General features: G+C 36.4%; 1 protein-coding gene across 1 annotated transcript in view; it reads left to right on the top strand.

The window, feature by feature from the left end:
* LOC145666310 (uncharacterized) overlaps positions 1 to 19013 on the top strand; it is a 741735-nt gene that overhangs the window by 613210 nt on the left and 109512 nt on the right. The window contains exon 5 of the mRNA XM_081733400.1: positions 16404 to 16539. Within this exon, the coding sequence (XP_081589526.1) occupies positions 16404 to 16539 (136 nt within the window). The remainder of the gene's footprint in view (positions 1 to 16403; positions 16540 to 19013) is intronic.

The raw sequence follows: 19013 nt of genomic DNA, 5'->3' as shown, positions 1-19013 counted from the left end.
AAGCAAGTACTTTTTCGAAATGGAGCCTTTTGAGAAAATAAACTTTTCAATTCCTTATAATCAGTGTTGCCAATAACCACTTATCAACCACTTCTATGATTAGTATAGTGAGTTGACTTGGCATTGATATTATTATTTTCTGATTACCGGTGTACAGTATTAGCTATTCTTAGGATCATGTAAGTGAAACTTATATTATTGTAATATCAATTTGAAGGGTCGCACCTGAAAAAGGGTAAAGAAATAAATATCAAATACAAAGGAAATGAATAAATATTAGGCCTATATTAAAACCCATAACACTTTTCCAAACAGAGAAAAATAATATAAATAAAATGTAACTCCACCGAAAAGTCTAACCCTCTTCAGAAAACTAAAGGAAAAGAAACAAAATCTTACGATATCTTCGGTGTGCACTATACACCCTATGATATCTTCGATTGTTTGAGTACAATCAATGGAGGTAGTTTTAGAAACAAAAGACTTTTAAATAAATAACGATACAAACGAATGATCTCTGAAATTTTCCAAGGAAAAGATGTGTTGTTTGTATTTTGTTCTGTTGGAAGTTTGAAGTGGTTTCCCCGTAGACTGTGGCTTTCTTAAGGTCACGGCTGTCGAGGGATAATCTGCATGAGTCCACCATCAATCGCACACCGCGCCCCAACATCAATCTTTCAGCCACGAGCCGCCTTTGACTTGGAGATGGGGACATTTCCAATCCAAATTAACTTGCCCTAAATAACAAATGGTCCTCCTTCAATCTCGCTACGTTCAGTATCCGCCTTCCCAGCAGAGTTGCCATCTTCCCAAAGCCAATAAGCCTCTTCCACTTAATATATATTTACAGTTGGTGATAGTAAATATATTTATATAAAGTGTGATGCGGTCGGTCGTTTCATCCATCTCTCTTCCAGACTAGATAATATAGTAAATAGAACTTATTCTCTGTACGATCTTGCTAAACGCACCAAAGTCAAATGCCGGTTTGGTTTCAAGCCCATCTAAGTACCATGTCCAATCCTCAACATGGTGTCCATGTTGCATGATCATTTCAATTAACATTTACAGGTAGTCCTCACACACCATTATGAATGAGCCGTATTAATTGGTTAGTGCCCTATGAGTTAGGTCGCTCTCCTGTGTTTTACTGGAATAATGTTTCTTACCGTTTCAACTACTGGATTTCGTCACTTATTTCCAAAGAGTTTTGAACTAATGTACAGTATGTCCGAGAAGTCTGTAAATCCCTATACCTTACTAGTTTCTTATTAGCGAATCATTTATTATGTTACTAACACTAGTAACACTAATATTATTATTAATTATGTTTCTTGTGTTGACGGTAATATAGCTCATGAGCTTCCTCGTGACTAAGTGGTTAGCGTACGCGCCTTTGGGTGGGAGACCTGAGTTCGATTCCCGGCGGAGCTAATATGGTTCTGATCTTACGTTAAGTTGTAGGTCTATGTTTCGCATAGCCTCGCTGCTGAAAAAGAGGCTAAACTCAGACTATATTACGTTACGATACAGCTGATATTGTTCTCGTCGTTATTATTTTTTTCCATTGTTGGTGATTTGAATTCGCCTCACTCAATCATTCTGTAAGTTGCTATAGTGATACACGATGGCAACTGTGTATCAATAAAAAGGGAGAGTTTATTGAGAAATTGACACAGATTAGTTCTGTGTTTCATTGTTCATAGAAATTAGAACGAAACACACTGTTGTTTCGATTATGGAGTGTCACTTTCTTTCGGTTGAAGATTTGTAGAAAAAAAATTGGTACTTTTTTCACCATTTTTGCTTTGTTTTTGTCCCCAGTTCATTTATGCCCAAAGAGTTCTTCACTTATTGACTCTGACGCATGGCTTGGGGAAAACGCCACGAGCAAAAAAACACAAGGATATCAAATAGGAGAAACACCACTGAGACAAAAACCCACACAAAGATTTTTAGATTTTTTAGGAAGTGATTCTTCTTTCAAGTATTTTCTTCAAAGATCTCTTTTACTTCGAAGAAAGAAGATTTCATAGCTCATCTAGCCTGAAGCGTTGTATGTTAAAACGTTTCTTCATTTTTCATTTTTCTCAAGCACAACTAATTTATTATTACCCTTGCAATTTCGTGCCAAATATTATTTTTATACATATGAATAATTAAACCTTCAAAATGTATTTGTGCGAAATGCAAGCACCGTTGAGGGTTAAGAGACAATAAAAAGTTACACAAAGACTTCTTTCGAAAGACTGTTGTTTCTGGCAAAAATTGGTTTTTTGCAGAGGTGTTAGAAACGTCACATGTTGACGCCTTGTATTGGCTCGATTACGAGGTAATTCGGCTTCTTTTGTTGGCATCTGAGCCGAGATTTATAGATGCTACTCTCTAAGACAACTTATGACCGAATAACGACAGCTATAAACCTGTAACATCCTGGCAGTTTTCGTTAACGAAGAGAAATTAACAGCTTGTACAGAATCTGGTGTTTAAGACTCTCGGGCTGATGAAAGAAGCAAACGGCGAGAACTGTATTTCTGTACACCAGACGGTACAACAAGACTATGTCACTTCTATCAACAACAACAACGAACAAATAATAAAAAGAGAGAAAAATCTTAGTTTTATTTTTCTTTGAGAAATTAACAAGTAAAAAAGCTTACGAACCAGCCATTCCGTGTTAATTGTTTTTTTTTTTTTCGTACTCTTTTACTTGTCAATGGTTGTAGGGTGGAATAAAAGGTGGGGGAGGGGGGTGAAGAGAAGTGGAATAGAGTCGTAATTAAATTTACGACGTGACGTATAGACAACAAAACCCTTTTTTCCATTCTTACAAATATATACAACGCGTTTAAATGTTAAGTAATGCAGCTTTTTTTTTAACACCATTCACGAGGTTGTAGCACTAAAACTGAGCAGCCAATCATTTTCAGAGTATTTTATCGTCTTTTCTTTTCTCTTTTATGTTTACATATTTACTTTCAAGCTGTGAGAAATTTCAGTTTTATTTTTATTTTGTTCTTGCGCCAGTTTTATATCTATGAAACTGGAAGGATTGAAAGCACAATGATGGCTATTCTTTTTCTAAGCCTTCTTCTCAGTTAGCTGGGATTGGCTTGAAGAAAGGAAAAAAAAACTGTAAACAAAAATAATGATGTATAGGGTATAGAGATCGTAATTCAAGTTTTTAATTTATTATAAACAATGCGAAGTATGATTAGTCACGTTCAAGATTTTCAACAAACTTAAAAAGTTTGTTACTGAGTTCTCTATGTCCGTGTGTGTGTGTGTGTGTGTGTTTCAATTTTGAGCCCTCCATTCGATAGAGCATGGGAACTTAATTGAAAGAAGTGATGGAATTTTTCGCGTCATTTCTACCGTTCCCGAGATATTGGCCAAAAAATTTCCGATTTCGGGAGATTTAAGGAGTCATATCTCGGGAACGGCAAATTATAGAGAGATTATATTGGTGTTGATCAATACCTAAGAGGATGGTAAACATTTTGGTACCAAATAGTAACAGGTGACCACTGACCAACTGGCCACCGTTCTGCAGATACTGGCCAAAAAGTTCCGATTTCGGGAGATTTGAGGGGCCATATCTCGGGAAGTCATGGAGAGATGATATTTTGCGAATTTTTCAATTTTGAGCCCTCCATGTTGGGCATGTCTTCACAAAAACAACATATCGTAGATTTTTTTAACAGAACTCTTAAACAAAACATGTGAGAAAATTTAGTAGTCAAGGAACTTATAAATGGATAGATATATTACAAGAATTGTTTAATGAGTATAATAATAAAGTACATAGAACAATTCGTATAAAGCCTGTAGAAGTTAATAAGAAAAAGTAATTCTTTTAAAGTTCGTTCTGGCAATGATCTTGGAGCATTCTCAATTGGCTTGTCTCTGTATTCCTTAGAGTGCTCTGCAACAGAAATGGCAATTTGTCAGTTTTGCCGACGAGACGAGAAGTACTTTTCTTAAATCGAGATGAGACGAAATGACAATCCTTGTCTAGTTTTCTGGACGAGAAATTTCCCAAGTGTTGTAGTTAGCAATAGTTCACCCAAGCATTAGTTCTCAAACACTGTTTTAGTGTTACATCTTTTATAGTATTAAAATTAGAAATTGATAAAGGGATTGTACGAACACAATATAGAGCATTTATGAATGTTTGAAGACAAGAAAATCATTACACAATACAGCGCAAGTCAAAATGATGCACCGGATTTCAGAAGTTTATGCTGTGAAATCTAATCAATGTGTGTTGTTGGGAGACATGTGCTAAAAAAAAAAAAGGTAAATTGTCAAAAAGTTTTCTTCAAACATATCATAAATGTTCAATGTGAGTATCTCGCATAACACGGCACACATCAAATCAATAGTCTATCTCCTGTCAAATATTTTGTACAGTTCACAGATGACGAGAAGAACCCTAAAACAGGGGTAGCGGGGAAAGGTCAACGACACGGTCAAGTGCATTTTCGGTTTTTGAGGTGTGGTCTATACTTAGATGTCGTCTGCTATTCCGGGTAGTTATCTGTCTGCTATTCCGTGGTGTCGTTTGAAACCCCCGTGCGAAAAGTGGGCGAGCCCATGCCTACGTCACACTACTTCTGCTAGGGTTCTTCTCGTCATCTGTGAGCTGTACCATGTTGTGGTTAATATGAGTAATGAGTGATGCTGGCACGCAGATCATCTAATGTTGTGGGAAGTGGTGGTACGTAAACGTGACTCTTTACAAGATTCCACATGAAGAAATCACGTGGAATCAAGTCGTGTGCACACTAATTGTTTACATGATAATCAAGCACATAGAAAGATCTTTTTTCTCTAGTCAACGCAATTTTCCTTAAGAGTCTTCATCCTGGCGAAATTAAAATACCGCTAATTTTACGGTAATTATGTGATATCTTCAAATAGATAAAAGATAATTGAAGTATGGAACAAGAGCGCCCTAGACAATATTATTTTGCGTGAGGTACCGTTATCACAAGTCACCTAGTGGCTTTTCGTTTTCAGCTGTTTAGAAACGCGAAAATAAATGCCGATTTTCAAAATGGCTCGAAATCGAAAGGAGATAAGTGAGTTGTGATAACGGTTTCTCATGCAAAATAATATTGTCTAGGGCGCTCTTGTTCCACATTTCGATTATCTTTTATCTCTTTGAAGATATAACATAATTACTGTAAAATTAGCGGTATTTTAATTTCGCCGGCATAAAGACTCTTAACTACTCGTTGATGACTTTTAGCGGTAGAAAGTTTAAACACTTCATGGTAACTAAAGTTTAAATGTTAACCCTTCGAAGCGCATGCGTCATAATAACATTCGACTGTGTTAAGGTAAAACGCCATAAGCCTCATTTCCAACTTTTTTTCAGGAGAGCAAAAGAACAACCTCTAACTTCCATTTACATCCTAGCAAGGCACATGTATAAAAAGTGGTTTATTTGCCTTAATAATACACACAAGCTTACAATATTTTTCTCACGTATGGCCTGACCTTTAGTGAGCTGAATAACATAAAGATCCACATTTTCACTTTTTTGAGGGTTACAACCTTTTACCTTAACACCGTCGATATGTTTATTTAGATTTCAGACAATCAATTTCTGAAATACTCTTTTTCGGTTTAACCTGTATATACCAATAATAGGTATGGTTTAAATGTTATCCTTCATGGATCTTTCATGGAGCAGATGGATTCTGATGGTTACTAAATAGAATTATAAAAAATATCAGTTCATGAATTTTGTACATAAATTTACAAAAAGAGACAAAGAAAGCTTTTTGAGGATAATCGAGATTGCACAAGAAAGAATTCTTCGAGGATCTAGACGAGACTAGAATATCTTACCTCTTATTTAGTCTCGTCTCGAGAGCAACACTAGGTTTTGGGAACTGGGTTCAGGCTCACTGAGGTTCTCGCTCACAATCTGACCCTAGCTGAACACTTTGGGGTCGCACTCAGGTTCGTTATCTTCAATGGGTTTCACACTCAACTGACTTCATTGGGGTCGCATTCGTCGGACACGGGTTCGGCTTACGTTAATATGAGTTCGCACACAATTACTTGAGCCTGCTCTCGTTATTATACCTGAAGGTGCTTCGCAGAGTATTCACAATTAAGCTTACTGCAACGAAATTTCCAATAGATAAAGGAAAATCTCTTTATGATCTCTTTCCTTCTCAAAATCTCACTCTAAATTGACTATCAATATTAATTTAATTGAATGTATTTCATTCTAGCTTCTGGGGAACAAAACACTGGGGAATTCATTGTTTGTTCTTACAAAATAATTCACAATAAATTCTGTTACACAGAATAAAGAGGATCATCTGATCCATATCATTTTATTATAGGCAACCAACATTTCTTTGCTACTGTACTGGTTCCATACAAGCTAGGGAACGTTATAGATTTTAGACGGGACATGGATAGCTACTTTTCTACATAGCCTTTTATTGTAGGCAACCAACATTTCTTTGCTGCCGTGCAGGTTGCATACAACCTAGGGAAAGTTATAGATTTTAAACGGGAAATGGATACTTACTTTCCTACATTTACTTTTATTATAAGCTATCAGCATTTCATTGCTACCGTAGAAGTTGCATACAACCTAGGGAATGTTACATATTTTAAACCGAATATGGGTAGTTACCGTTAATGGATCGTTACCCGTGAAGATCTTAACGGATTGGCTCCATTAACGAATTCGTTCGAGGTAATCACACTAACCATCTATTGCAAAAACAAAATCCACAACTCGCTTTCGTTCTAGACGGACGGATGCATTAATATTACAATCTTATAAGTCTCAATGCGTGATGCTAATAGAGAGCAATTTCTATTTTTTGGGTTATCTGTATAATTTAATTCCTTTGTAGAGGTATAGCGTCCCTTTCAGCAGCGAAGCTATATGAGATGAGAACACAAACGTAGGATCCAAACAATATAAGCTCCTACCACCAATCGAACCCAGTCTCCTGCTCTTACGCTAACCATATAGCCATGAATTTTAAAATTAGTGTCCACCATTTAAACATTAATGCATTCCTTATCTTTAATGTTATCAATATTTTGAAAGAAAAGTTTAATTCTCAACAGCATACGCTCTACATCATAGCTCGCATCAGTTGTCCAAACAATGACAGTAACAAAGAATAGTACGTAGCAAAAGATTGTCTTCCCCAAATGAGGAAATGTTTTTCAGAAATTATTTACAAGAAGATTACAAATACCATTCTTTATTAGTGGGTATTGCTTTTTTTTTTTTTTTCAAGATTTCGATTTTAACGAAGAAATAACAGCGTCTGTGTTTTCCTATTATAACATGAAATAACATTTTATTATTGTATTCTGAAGAGAAAGAAAAACAGGAAAATTTCAGGAATCAAAGAAATGTCGAATGCTCGATAGTAAAGAAATAAAGGGAAATCAGGGGACGCAGTAGATTTTCTAATTTCAACGAATTGCATGGAAAGTTCTAAAGAGTAAATTTTAAGACCAAAAGTGTTTTAGTAAGTATTTTAATAGTATCAGCAACAATCCCTCTAAAAATGTAGTTAGATTTCGAAGGAAACCATTATCGTTTACAATCTATGGATAGACTAAAACTTCAGCTAATAAGGTTTTAGTAGATAAAGACATATTTTATGAATGACATTACGCACAACAAGTGTATCTATCTACTTACCAATATACAGAATCCCTAAACATTTGTGAGAAACAGCACTTGAATTCAAATGAAGTATTTATAATCACAGCAATTTGACATATCAGACCTTCATATCCAAGTAGAGTTGCCGTCTCTCGGCGATGAACATGAACACACGCTACAACATTGCTAGAGTAATTGTACGCACCTGTGTGAACGCATTTTCGCATTGGTGCATAAACGTGTATATCAAAATAGTTTAAGTTCAATTATATGACTAAGTACACAGAGCTGTAATAAACTTACGCAAAGTTATAAAAATACGTGTATAATATAGTTGGCACAAACCATAAAAGTATAGTTAGATCCTACTGAAATCATCAATAGACTATAGTTACCTAGTGGTAGAATGATCACCTCTTAAACGAGAATTTCCTGATATTATCTCAGGCGATGTGAGCTTGTGCGGGGACAACGTCGTCCATTGATTTTCTCGAAGTTCTCGCATTTCCTTACACATTTCCGTTTTCGCAATTTTTTTCAAAATCATTCACTTTCACATTAACCATCCATCTCCTTTAGCCTAAAGAGCATAACCGTAGGACGTAAAACTGCAAATTATTTCATCTCATTTACGAATCACAAAGAATCACTAGCCACATGAATGAAATGCAGTGAGACACTGCATCAACAGATGTATTATGTCTATTTCTTGTGATTCTAGCCTTCTTTTGTTTTCTTTGATTTAGCGACGTGCCTTATCAGAAGTTAATCCAGTATCATTTTATTTTCTACTTGTCTCTACTTTCAAAAATCTACTTGTATCTCAGATGTGGATTTCCTGCTTTCTTGTTAATTTTGTATTGCAACACCTCATCCCGATTTGACATTTTGTCCATTGTTATCCTGATGATTGCGCTGTCTTCTGCAAAAAAGAAATCAAATGACATTAACAAGATCCTTCACAATCGTGAACCTAAACAAATTTACACTGATCTCAGTTGATGAGTTGTATATCTGACTTGTACACGTACAGAGGAACTATTATCGGAAACGGTAAATAAGAGTATATGTACAATTTAAAACAAACGAACAGTTAACGAAGTTTGATTCAGATCAGGGGCGTACCCATGGGGTCAAGCGGATCCAGACCCTCCCCCAAACTTCCTAACTCAACATACATTTGTACATCTTCTAAATAAAACTCTACTTGTTTAACAGAGAAATGATTGATGTAGATTGAAAATTCGATCTTAAATTTCATCTATACTCTTTCTGTTATAAAAAACAATCTAGTTCTCTATCATTTTTTTTTCTGAAAATATTGGTGGAAGTGTTTTAAATTTCTTATCGTCTTTTCGGATGCAGAATAACACCCGTTCAATACTACATAGACGCAGTGTCATTTATATCTGAGAAAAAGTAGTTACTATCAGTGGTGTACGGAACGGGGGGACTATTCCTGGATTTAGCCCACCTTGAATAAGATATCACGGAAAAATAAACATTTTACCATATTAAGGCACATATACAAAAATTACTCTCGTCCTAAAAGGGTATGACATTCGGTGCTTGAGCCCCTTTGATGGACTTCTGCGTAAGTCACTGGTTACAGTTAATATGGAATAAAAGATATACTATTGATATAAGATAATGCACCTCATTTTCGTTTAGTCGTGTAATTATGAACGTCTGGTGCCTATGGTACATTCGGCGAGTTTTCCATAGTATTAATGAAAATAGCGGATGCAGTACTCTGTCTTCTGCAAAAAAAAAAAAAAAAAAAAAAAAAAAAAAAAAAAAGGTAGTGTAACAGCTCTTTTGATCCGTTTCCTGGCATTCTCATTACATTAGGAAACGTTTTTGAATTGATTGATAGCACAGCTGACTTTTTGAAAATATATTATCACCCTTTGTTGATTCCATTGTAATCCTTATTTACTAATGACTTCTTGAATTATTGGGGCTCTGTATAATAGTACGTTGTTTGTCCCTTCGAAGAAAGAACACAGTAAAGAAATGGAAAATCATGTCATCACAATAGATTCATCATATACAGTAGACTTCCGAGTATCCGACCTATTGTGACGGACGGTCAGGCCGGATAAGAAAAAAGCCGGATAGGTAATTGTTCTATGAACTCACTTCTTTGCCCCAACAATCAAGGATGCCGATCCTGGTGGCCCGGGGGAGCCAATTCTCATGTGGGCTACACGCATTTTATGAATATGTATTTTTACATGTATCTTTTATTGTTATATGTATTTTTTTAATGAATATGCAATATTTGGCATAATTTGAATTTGTCTTAAAATCTTCATACATGCCTCCTTAGGCCCTTGTCTGCAACCAAACACACATCTGAATGACCCCTCTCCCCAAAGTTAAAGAGAAATCGGTGCCCTTGCACCAATATCAGAAACAAAAATTAAAAACCAAAACTCACTATTATAATACACTGTTATATTCAAATCTTCACTCTAGTGCGATTAAAGAAAAAACATTAAGCACATCCAAAGAACAATTTACGAATACAGTACTATACGTACAGTACAGTTATAATAAGGAACAGCTGTACTGTATTGAGGCAAGGTCGTCGATTTTTCTGTAAATTGGGAGGGGGGGGCATTCAGATGCAGAAGGCATATATATGAGGATTTTAAGACAAATTGCATTCAAATTATGCCAAATATTGTATATTCATAAACACAATTCGGGGGCCGACATGAGCTTTGCGGGGCGCGTGGGCCCCCGTGGCGTTTTCCCCCTTGTATTGAGGTATGTTACACACTGAAGAAACAATGACCAAACAGCAGAAGAACGCTGCTCTTTTCCTGTCATAACTTGTATTTTGCACACGACACGTAGGAGGATCGTAGCAGACGCCCGCTTCCAATGCATTGGCAAGGATAGTACAGAGGTCGGATCGAGTCACGAGCCGTATACTCTGGAGTCTACTGTATTGTATATAAGTGCAAAAATCGATGGAACGATTTAAAAAAAATCCTATCCATTAAAAACTCTTCAACGACATCCAGGACCACCAACGTATGCGAAGTAAGTTTTTAAAATATCTTTTTTGCCTAATAAGAACTACAATTCTGTGTCAGGATTTTGATTTACGTTTTCATAGCTGTGAAGGGAGAATCTTGAATAGGCAAAAACTTGAATCCTCGTCTCGAAATTACAAGTTTGAGAACCGCAGCTCTACAATATGATCCATTTTTTAAGCACAGTTTCTTTCCAATTCACATATTATTCCATTATAGAAGTGAACTTTGGTTTTTAATAAAATTAATGACTGTGCTACTGCGAAATCCTGTACCTAATCATAGTTAAGCGAGAACGTCAATACGTTTTATTTTGTTCTCAGAGAAAGTTAAGGGGATACGAATTAATATTGAAAGGGAACTTGTAATGTAGGCTGTTGACGCAACTAAGTATTTGACACCAGTATGGAACCTTTTATCACCTATACATGAAAAATCACAGCAGATGAATCCAGAGCATGTGTAAGTTGTTTAACTGCATCGTGACATGTGTAAACATTTGCTAATTGTTTCGATTACAATTAACAAATGAAGTCCATTGTGGTCTTAGACAATGCTTATACCTTTTGAGGCTCTTTTGATTCCAGCTGCAAGTTCTGTGCTTGTTCACAACTTCCAAACTTGTTAAGAATGTCGTATGTATAGTGTTACGTATAAACAAAACATACATAAAACTATGAAAGACTAAAGCCATGTAAATTGTATACAGAAAAACCAGTAACAAATTTTCTATCTTTTGACTGGAAATCTTAGTATTACAAATTTTACTATAAACTCACCTGCCACAAAGCCCAGAAGTTAATCGTATGAAAATGTAATGGAATTTTCTACTTTAACGTCCAACGTTTATGCCTGTTAGGCTAAGGGAGACGAGTATGCCTTTCATGCCAAGGGAGACGAGTATGCCTTTTAGGCTAAGGGAGACGATGATTAAAGCAAGTATATGATGACGGAAGAATTGATGGAATGTTAAAGTAGGAGGAAGTGGAATTACCATGACAAAATTCACGGACACGAGGTTGTCCACCACAAACTTACTTGGCCGGAGGTAAGCGCTCTACCACTGAGCTACCATCCCCAGCAGCTAATCATATGAAACTGAGGGTTGTTGATTAGTACACGATCATTGGTAAACTGTTTGCCTCAGAAGTCCAAGTAATGATTTTGATACCACGGTAAATAATAGATTCTGTCGATGTCAAATAGCCACCTTTCCATTACATCAATCAATAATACATTTATATATGTAAACTAGCTGGGACCCATCATAAACAGTTAACCCAGTAGGTTCAGAATTATACAGGGTGACTGGTAATTCGACGCATTCCTTGCAAGGGGATATTCTACAATTACTTTGGAACATTTTCACCTATATGAACTGGGGGTCGAAAATCAATAGTTTCTGAGTAATTTGCACATGTGTGATTTATTTGAAATTTGCCGGCTTACGAGATGTGCGAGAGAAAGTTTTACCCTGGCCCACTTCCATATATCGTAGAGCGATGAAATTGGTACATGCGTAATTCTGCGTACCTATGTAGATTATGTAGCAATGTACAGCTTGTAATTCTGCACTGTTGCTCTGTTATAAGTCCGAACGTGAAGTAAGGTGCAGTGGTCCAAAATCCATTACTGCACCTCAGAAATCAGAGTGGTAACATCGCAGAAGTACTTGCTCCTAGGAAATAACTGCATGGTTGGGAAGAGGTGGGATGAAGATGGTGTGAGATCAAGAGAAAACGCGAACTATGACGGATTTCATACCCAGGGTCGTGGATCTGTCTGGACAACATTCGAGCAGTGAATGGGTATGTTGTTTTCCAGGAGGCGGACGCTTTTTTTCAGCGTACCACGCTCTGTTTCTATTTTTCACAACCTTTTGTTGGTGCTAGAGTGTTAAATGTGTTATTTTGTTATGACTTTCCAAGGTTTACCTTTGTAGAAAACTTATAACATTAGATTATCATTGCAGCATTTGATGCAGTAATGGTCGTAATTTAGAGTTGTTAAAGCGATGTATTCAATTACTTTTTATTTATTTATTTATGCAAGGGAATGACTCAAGGAAAGTTTCGGACCTTCAACTCCGGGGTCATATCGGTCTTTTAGGTGTTTCAAGGATTTCGGAAGGAACTGGCTCTGGACTTGTAGATGGTACCATACCTGTCTTCGCCTGGTGGGAGTGAAGAAAACCAGGGAAAATCTAGTCAAACTAAAGACAGCATTCCCACGTACCACCACCAAAGGAAGTCCGTGCTCAACTCTGAGCGACCAAAGTGAATGATCATTTTATTTGGGATCAGCATGGGATTCCGACTTTTTTGTAAATTTAGAGGTGCAATTTTGGAAATGTTAATATAATTTAGCCTAAAATTGTATTTGGACTCCCATGAAATCTTAGAATTTCTCCAGAAATAAATTCCTGCGTACGTCTTTGGCTATCCTCATTACTCGTACTTCATCGTATTGAACACATCAGAATTCCCTGGAACAGTATTTTCAGTGGAGAGTAACATAGTATGTTGTTACAATGTAATTGGTCTTATGAGTAAACTTAACATAGAAGATTTTTCCGATGAATGGCGGCTATTCACAGACGCATCAAAACTATTCTTCAAATATATTCTGCATACTTTCCACAAATTGCTTAAACTAAAGTCAGGTAGTGAATCCTTTTTGGCCCTCAAATCCGCTAACTTCTGAATGATCCTGAATCTGATGCAGTGTTAGAAGATAAGGAGAGAATTGCATGGGATTCTTTCCGAAAAGTAGTGACGAATGTTTAGGGTAATGAGCGGTCTCAGAACTAATAGAAAGTAGTGGAGCACCTAATATCTTCTACTAAACAATAGGGTGTAATCTATATATATAAAAGAGAACGTACAATTCTTTGTCCGCTCATCACGCTAATACGGCTGAACCAATTTCTTTCATTTTTGGGGGGTTATTAGGATTTGGACCCTAGATGGTTTTTATCATATCACTTTAATTTTTAATTACCAGTGTCTTGAGATAATTGATCATTCAATTGTCCATAACGTACAAATCCTTTGTTATTAGTTCATCATAGGTAAAAATAAACGTATTTATATGCAACCCGCATGACCGTGTCACTCGGCGGGTTAACATAAATGACAGGCGATATAGAGCGGAAAATAGCTTGAATCTTCTGTTTAAAATTTTTTAATTGATTTGCTTATTTTTACAGACACTTTTACAATATGCCAGCACCGGGATGACCGCAGCGAAGCGGGGCGGGTTAACATAAATGACAGGCGATATAATGTTAAGATTTACTGCAATCTTCTATGGTTTTTATCATATCACTTGAAAGCGAAAAAGTAAAAATTATCTAAGTAACAAAGTTTATTGCGTTCCGGGGTGACCGCAGCGAAGCGGGGTGAACGCTGCTAGTATGTCACTAAAACTGCATATGTCACTAAAACTCCCACATAGATTTCTTCCCAAAAAATTGCGGAGCAGTCATTGATGAACATGGGGAACATTTCTATGATGGAGAAACGATATCAAGGCCACTGGAACAAGTCGGTGTTTGCCGATTGTTGGTGGACTATCGCTAGAGATGTTCCAGAACCACAATACAAGAGACATGTAGAGTCTCTAATGTTATAACTAAATGCATATTCCTCTCTTTACGTACGAACATCACTTTATATATATATCTTTATTTTATATCTCACTTTTCCCTATATAAAATTTGGTATTGTGAAGCATGATTGAGAAATATTTTTCCCTCATAATTATTGTTGATATTACAATCAAACTTGGCACATGTATTACGAATAAACTACAGTAGTTTTAAAGGTATACTATATCTGGGTACCTTTAGCCGGGGCTGTGCTAGAGCTGCTACATTTGAAAAAAGGGATTTTTGGAGTAGAAATTCCCAATTTTATCTCGATTTTCCCTTCTTTTCTACATTATGTACGCATGCGCATAATGCTATTTGCAAGTTTGGTTTATTCTGAAGCGAATGACATATGAATCATGATACTCTAAAGAACAAAATTGAAGTAATAGCTACTGAAGTGAAAGGCCAGATAGAAAATTCAAGAATCTAAAAGTGTCAACACTACATAACACATATTTCTATCGATTACACTTAAACTCGAAAAATTCAGCATTTTTTCTTTTTACTTTCATTTTTGTATTCAAAATCCTCATTTGCATATAAAATGTACTTTTCTTTCCCGAAGCGTGAAAAAAGTTAAAATTTGTTGTCCAGTGTAACTGATCTTAATTGTTAGCTATATGCTAAGCAGTGTTATAAGCATGCAAAATGTCTTTACCAAAGGGACAGTAATTCAAGACATTCTCACTAGATGTCATCAGCTACAATAACAGAACTGTCGTTATTGTCTATTGAGTGCCGGCACATGCAAGTATTCTAGGAAACCAGTGTGCTGACAGAACAGCCAAAGAAGGCCACATTGACAAATCTTGCACTGAAGTACTCTTTTCTCTGCTTTGATCTTAGTAGTTATTACCTTTGACGGATGTGCTTTCACTGCCAAGCAGCATGATACCAGGGCAACCGAAATAAGCTCAGCTCATATTAAACCTTTTTCGGGCAATTCGCAGACTTGGCTTGCGGAGTATTGGATACTCACATCACACATTTTCGTGGCGTTAACTGTCCGTATTGCCAAGATTGTATTCTTCCGCTGAGTATCCGGCACATTCTTGTAGGATCGAAAACGAGATGAAAACTGTGAGGTTTCTGGCGTTGTCTCGAATTCAAAAATGTACTTGTGATCCCGTGGGCATCTCTAGAAGTGATGTTTGCATGCGAAATGAGAATCCCTGGATTTACTTATAGTTAATTTTGTAGCACAATGTATCAGCTATGGTTTATATTGTAGCGCCAAGAAAGTTACTTCCTAACGTCCTATAGCCAGGGGCGGTTTTAGGATTTTAATTTTGGGTAGGCCCGCTCTTTCGCTTATGGATACATGCAGGTATACACATTTGATTGATTAATGACAGTAGGAAATTACTTTTACAGTTGTGGTTAATGCTGCTTGTTAAATAATTATCTACCATTAATATAAATAGTGGAAAATATATTTACACTTTATTGCATCTTTTAGCGTTTATACTGTATATTTTTCAAAATTTTTAGATAGGCCTGTGCTTACTTGGCCTATCCGCCACTGCCTATAGCCTTTGATGAGAGGGGTTTCGGGCTCGATTTCCGGTGGAGACACTCTGTTGAAAAAGTGTAAAAGTCATCCTAAATGAGTTTTCGTCGTTCACACAAGGCAAATGCTGATATGGTACCTCACACAATAGTCTTAGGCCGCCTTCTTCCCTTCCCATTCCTTTCTTGTCCCCAGTTCCCCGAGCAGTGTGATCTCCGGGAGACATCGTCCTTCCTCCGAGACGGGAAGATTACCCTCTTAATTTATTGATCTACATTTGTAAAAGAAATTACATGTCCATAGATGCCGAAACCCGAGAAATCTATTTCCAAATCCAAATACTAACTAAAGATACTTACTAGTGTTCATATTATTCAAGTACTTGAAGAAGTAAGTAAAAGAATTGATCTAAAATATATAATTGAATTGACAAGACTCCATAATACTCTTTAAAGAACAATGTTCCCAAAGTAATGTCATTTATATTTCGTACAGGACGAATATTGTTTTGCATTTCCTTTTACTTTGCAGGCAGATCTTTGCGGTGTTTGTTCCGAGCGACCAGCATCATCTCATGCATGGCGATATCAAGAGGTTCCAGTTGTACACGCCAGATGTCAGCAGGTGATAGATGGTCTACACCACAGTAACCATAGACTGCAGCAAGGTAAGAAGAAAAATCTCTCCTCATTTATCAAAATTATTAGGCCGCTGTCACGAAATCGGCGAACGCTGCTCTTTGACGTGTGATAGTAATTTTCAACCAAATTAACGTATGCGTTCGTTCTAGTGTTATTTTGTGTAGGATCCACTTCCTGATGGACCACATTATTCGTGGTTTTCCATCATGAATGAAATATCATCTCACGAAACATGCACCTTCGTTTGTCTGTCTGTCTGTCTGATGCTGAAAAAAAAATATAAAAATAAACAAAAGTATATAATGAAACAAATATGTTAAAATTATCATGTCTGGTTTCTGTATTGGTAAGGTTGAAATTTTATTTTCATTTCCTGTCATCCCGTATCATCTTTACAGTTTTAGAAAATTATAAAATTAAAGCTCGGTAAAAATGAACAGAGAAATAGCTTGGATGTAAATAAAGATAGGGAAGAAGACGTTAAATGTACGATGTTCGTAGTGGCGGATGTAGTCCAGGGCTGGGGAGCCTAGCCCCCTCTTCAGTTTTTTAAGTGCCAAAAATAATTTAAGCTATTATAAAGGTAACCAAGAAAGTTCTGTTGCTTTTTCACCCGTCACCTTCGAACACTGATATGTCACCTAAGATGTACCGTAAGACTTTGCACATGATTTGAGGAATTTTAAAGAAAATCGCATGTAACTTACAAACGTAATGATTTAGAACACTGTATTTTAAACATATAATAATAGCTAGATATATCAGGAAAACATTCGTGCAAGTTCATTAGTAAACATTCAGTATGACCATAGTTATTCAAATATAAACTTTGGTGCAAAGTAACCCCATAGTTGGAATACTTTGCACAACATACAAAACAGTATGTTCAACATACGAACATAACGTTTCTGTGCAATGTTTTCAATTCAGTATTTATACATTTTACTTTCTACATAAAACTGCATACAGTTTGCAAATATTGATATTAGAATGAGGGTACTGGTATCGATACTTAGTATGAATTACTAATATTTGTGAAGAAAATTATGTATTTTCTGGTACCGGCACAGGAACCACATTCCAATGGTTTAGCATATGTCCCACACAAATGCCAACTCAGGAACAGAAAAAAAAAAATCCCCGTAAACTGATTTGCTTTGGTTATTCCTTCTGTCCAAGAATATCATCCCAACCATACTTAGTGGAAGATTTACGAGGTTTGGGACTTTCAGACTGAAGTCCAACCAAATTGCGTTTCTTTTTCAAAAAATCTAATGCTAATCATTCCTATGCGTATAAGCTGCAAGCCCCCCCCCCAAAAAAAGTCCAGTTATTTCTAAAAAAAAAAAAGCCTTTCTGAGTGAAGCCTTTCTCAAACTACTTTTCTGGATCCGCCACTGTTCATAATTTATTTTCGAACAAGAAATTCATTCCGGCATCTACCTAATAGGAAATTTACCTAAATTTAGAATGCAGGAGGTTCCAGTAGTAATAATTTCCTATCTAAGAGGTATTTTTGACGTGTGCAAAGTAACCCCGATTAGAGGCTGAAACCGCCTTCTTTCAGTTTTACTTTTTTTTATGACTTTAAAACGTTTCACATTTCAATTTCAACTATTGCATCAAAGTCCCATTATACACAGTAATATTTTACGAAACTGACATAACTTTGACAGAAATTCTTTCAAATTTTGTCGGCCTTTAGAATGATTGCTTTAAATGTCTCAATAAGAACGAACCCTCCCGGTAATTAGAACTGATGTTAACCATCAACATTATAGCTAAAATACAGTTAGATGTTTTATCTTACGGTGGCAGTTGAAACTTTCTCTTTACTATTCATGGTTTTGCCAACAGAGGACTCTGAAACTCTTTTCATGTTTTCTGCAAAGTAACCCCTAATGTGCAAAGTACGTTACCTGGAAGATCAAAAATAGTCACCATCAGCATCGACGATCTTCTGCCGATTTCTTAATTGGGATTACTAAAGATATTAATAAACAAGACTAGTTCCCCTTCCTCTTTTATGCATTCCCTTCCGCCTATCCTGTTTCCTAGTTCACTGAACGCAAGAGTCATCACTTTTCTGTTGAACAAAACCAGAAAGGACACGTACTCAGAAGGTATTCACCATGAAGTTTGGACAGGTGCAGTATCATGAAAAGAAACACAACGGACTATTGGAGATCTACCAACTCCATGCCTTGATAATACCATTCTGTGGGTTCATCGCCACAGATCCTCTTGGATAAGATACCTGACTAATGAAATAGAAAAGAAGGAGAACATCATTGAAGATACATCGTGAGAAGAGAACTCGACGCCGCTAGGAGCTCAACAGGATTGGATCCAATTGTTGGCTGGCTTCAGTGTATCCAAATTCCTCCATAGAGATCCATTTATCGACTCAAATGACCAGAACGACACCAGTCTAATCGGAATAATTCAGGCTAGTGCTCTTCGTTTGCTTTACAATTCAATCCTCTCTCTTTTTTTATTA

Source organism: Thermobia domestica, chromosome 12, assembly GCF_964235325.1.
Source record: "Thermobia domestica chromosome 12, izTheDome1.hap1.1, whole genome shotgun sequence".
NCBI lineage: Eukaryota > Metazoa > Arthropoda > Insecta > Zygentoma > Lepismatidae > Thermobia > Thermobia domestica.
The sequence above is the reverse complement of the archived record's forward strand: the minus strand, read 5'-3'. Positions and strand labels throughout refer to the sequence as shown.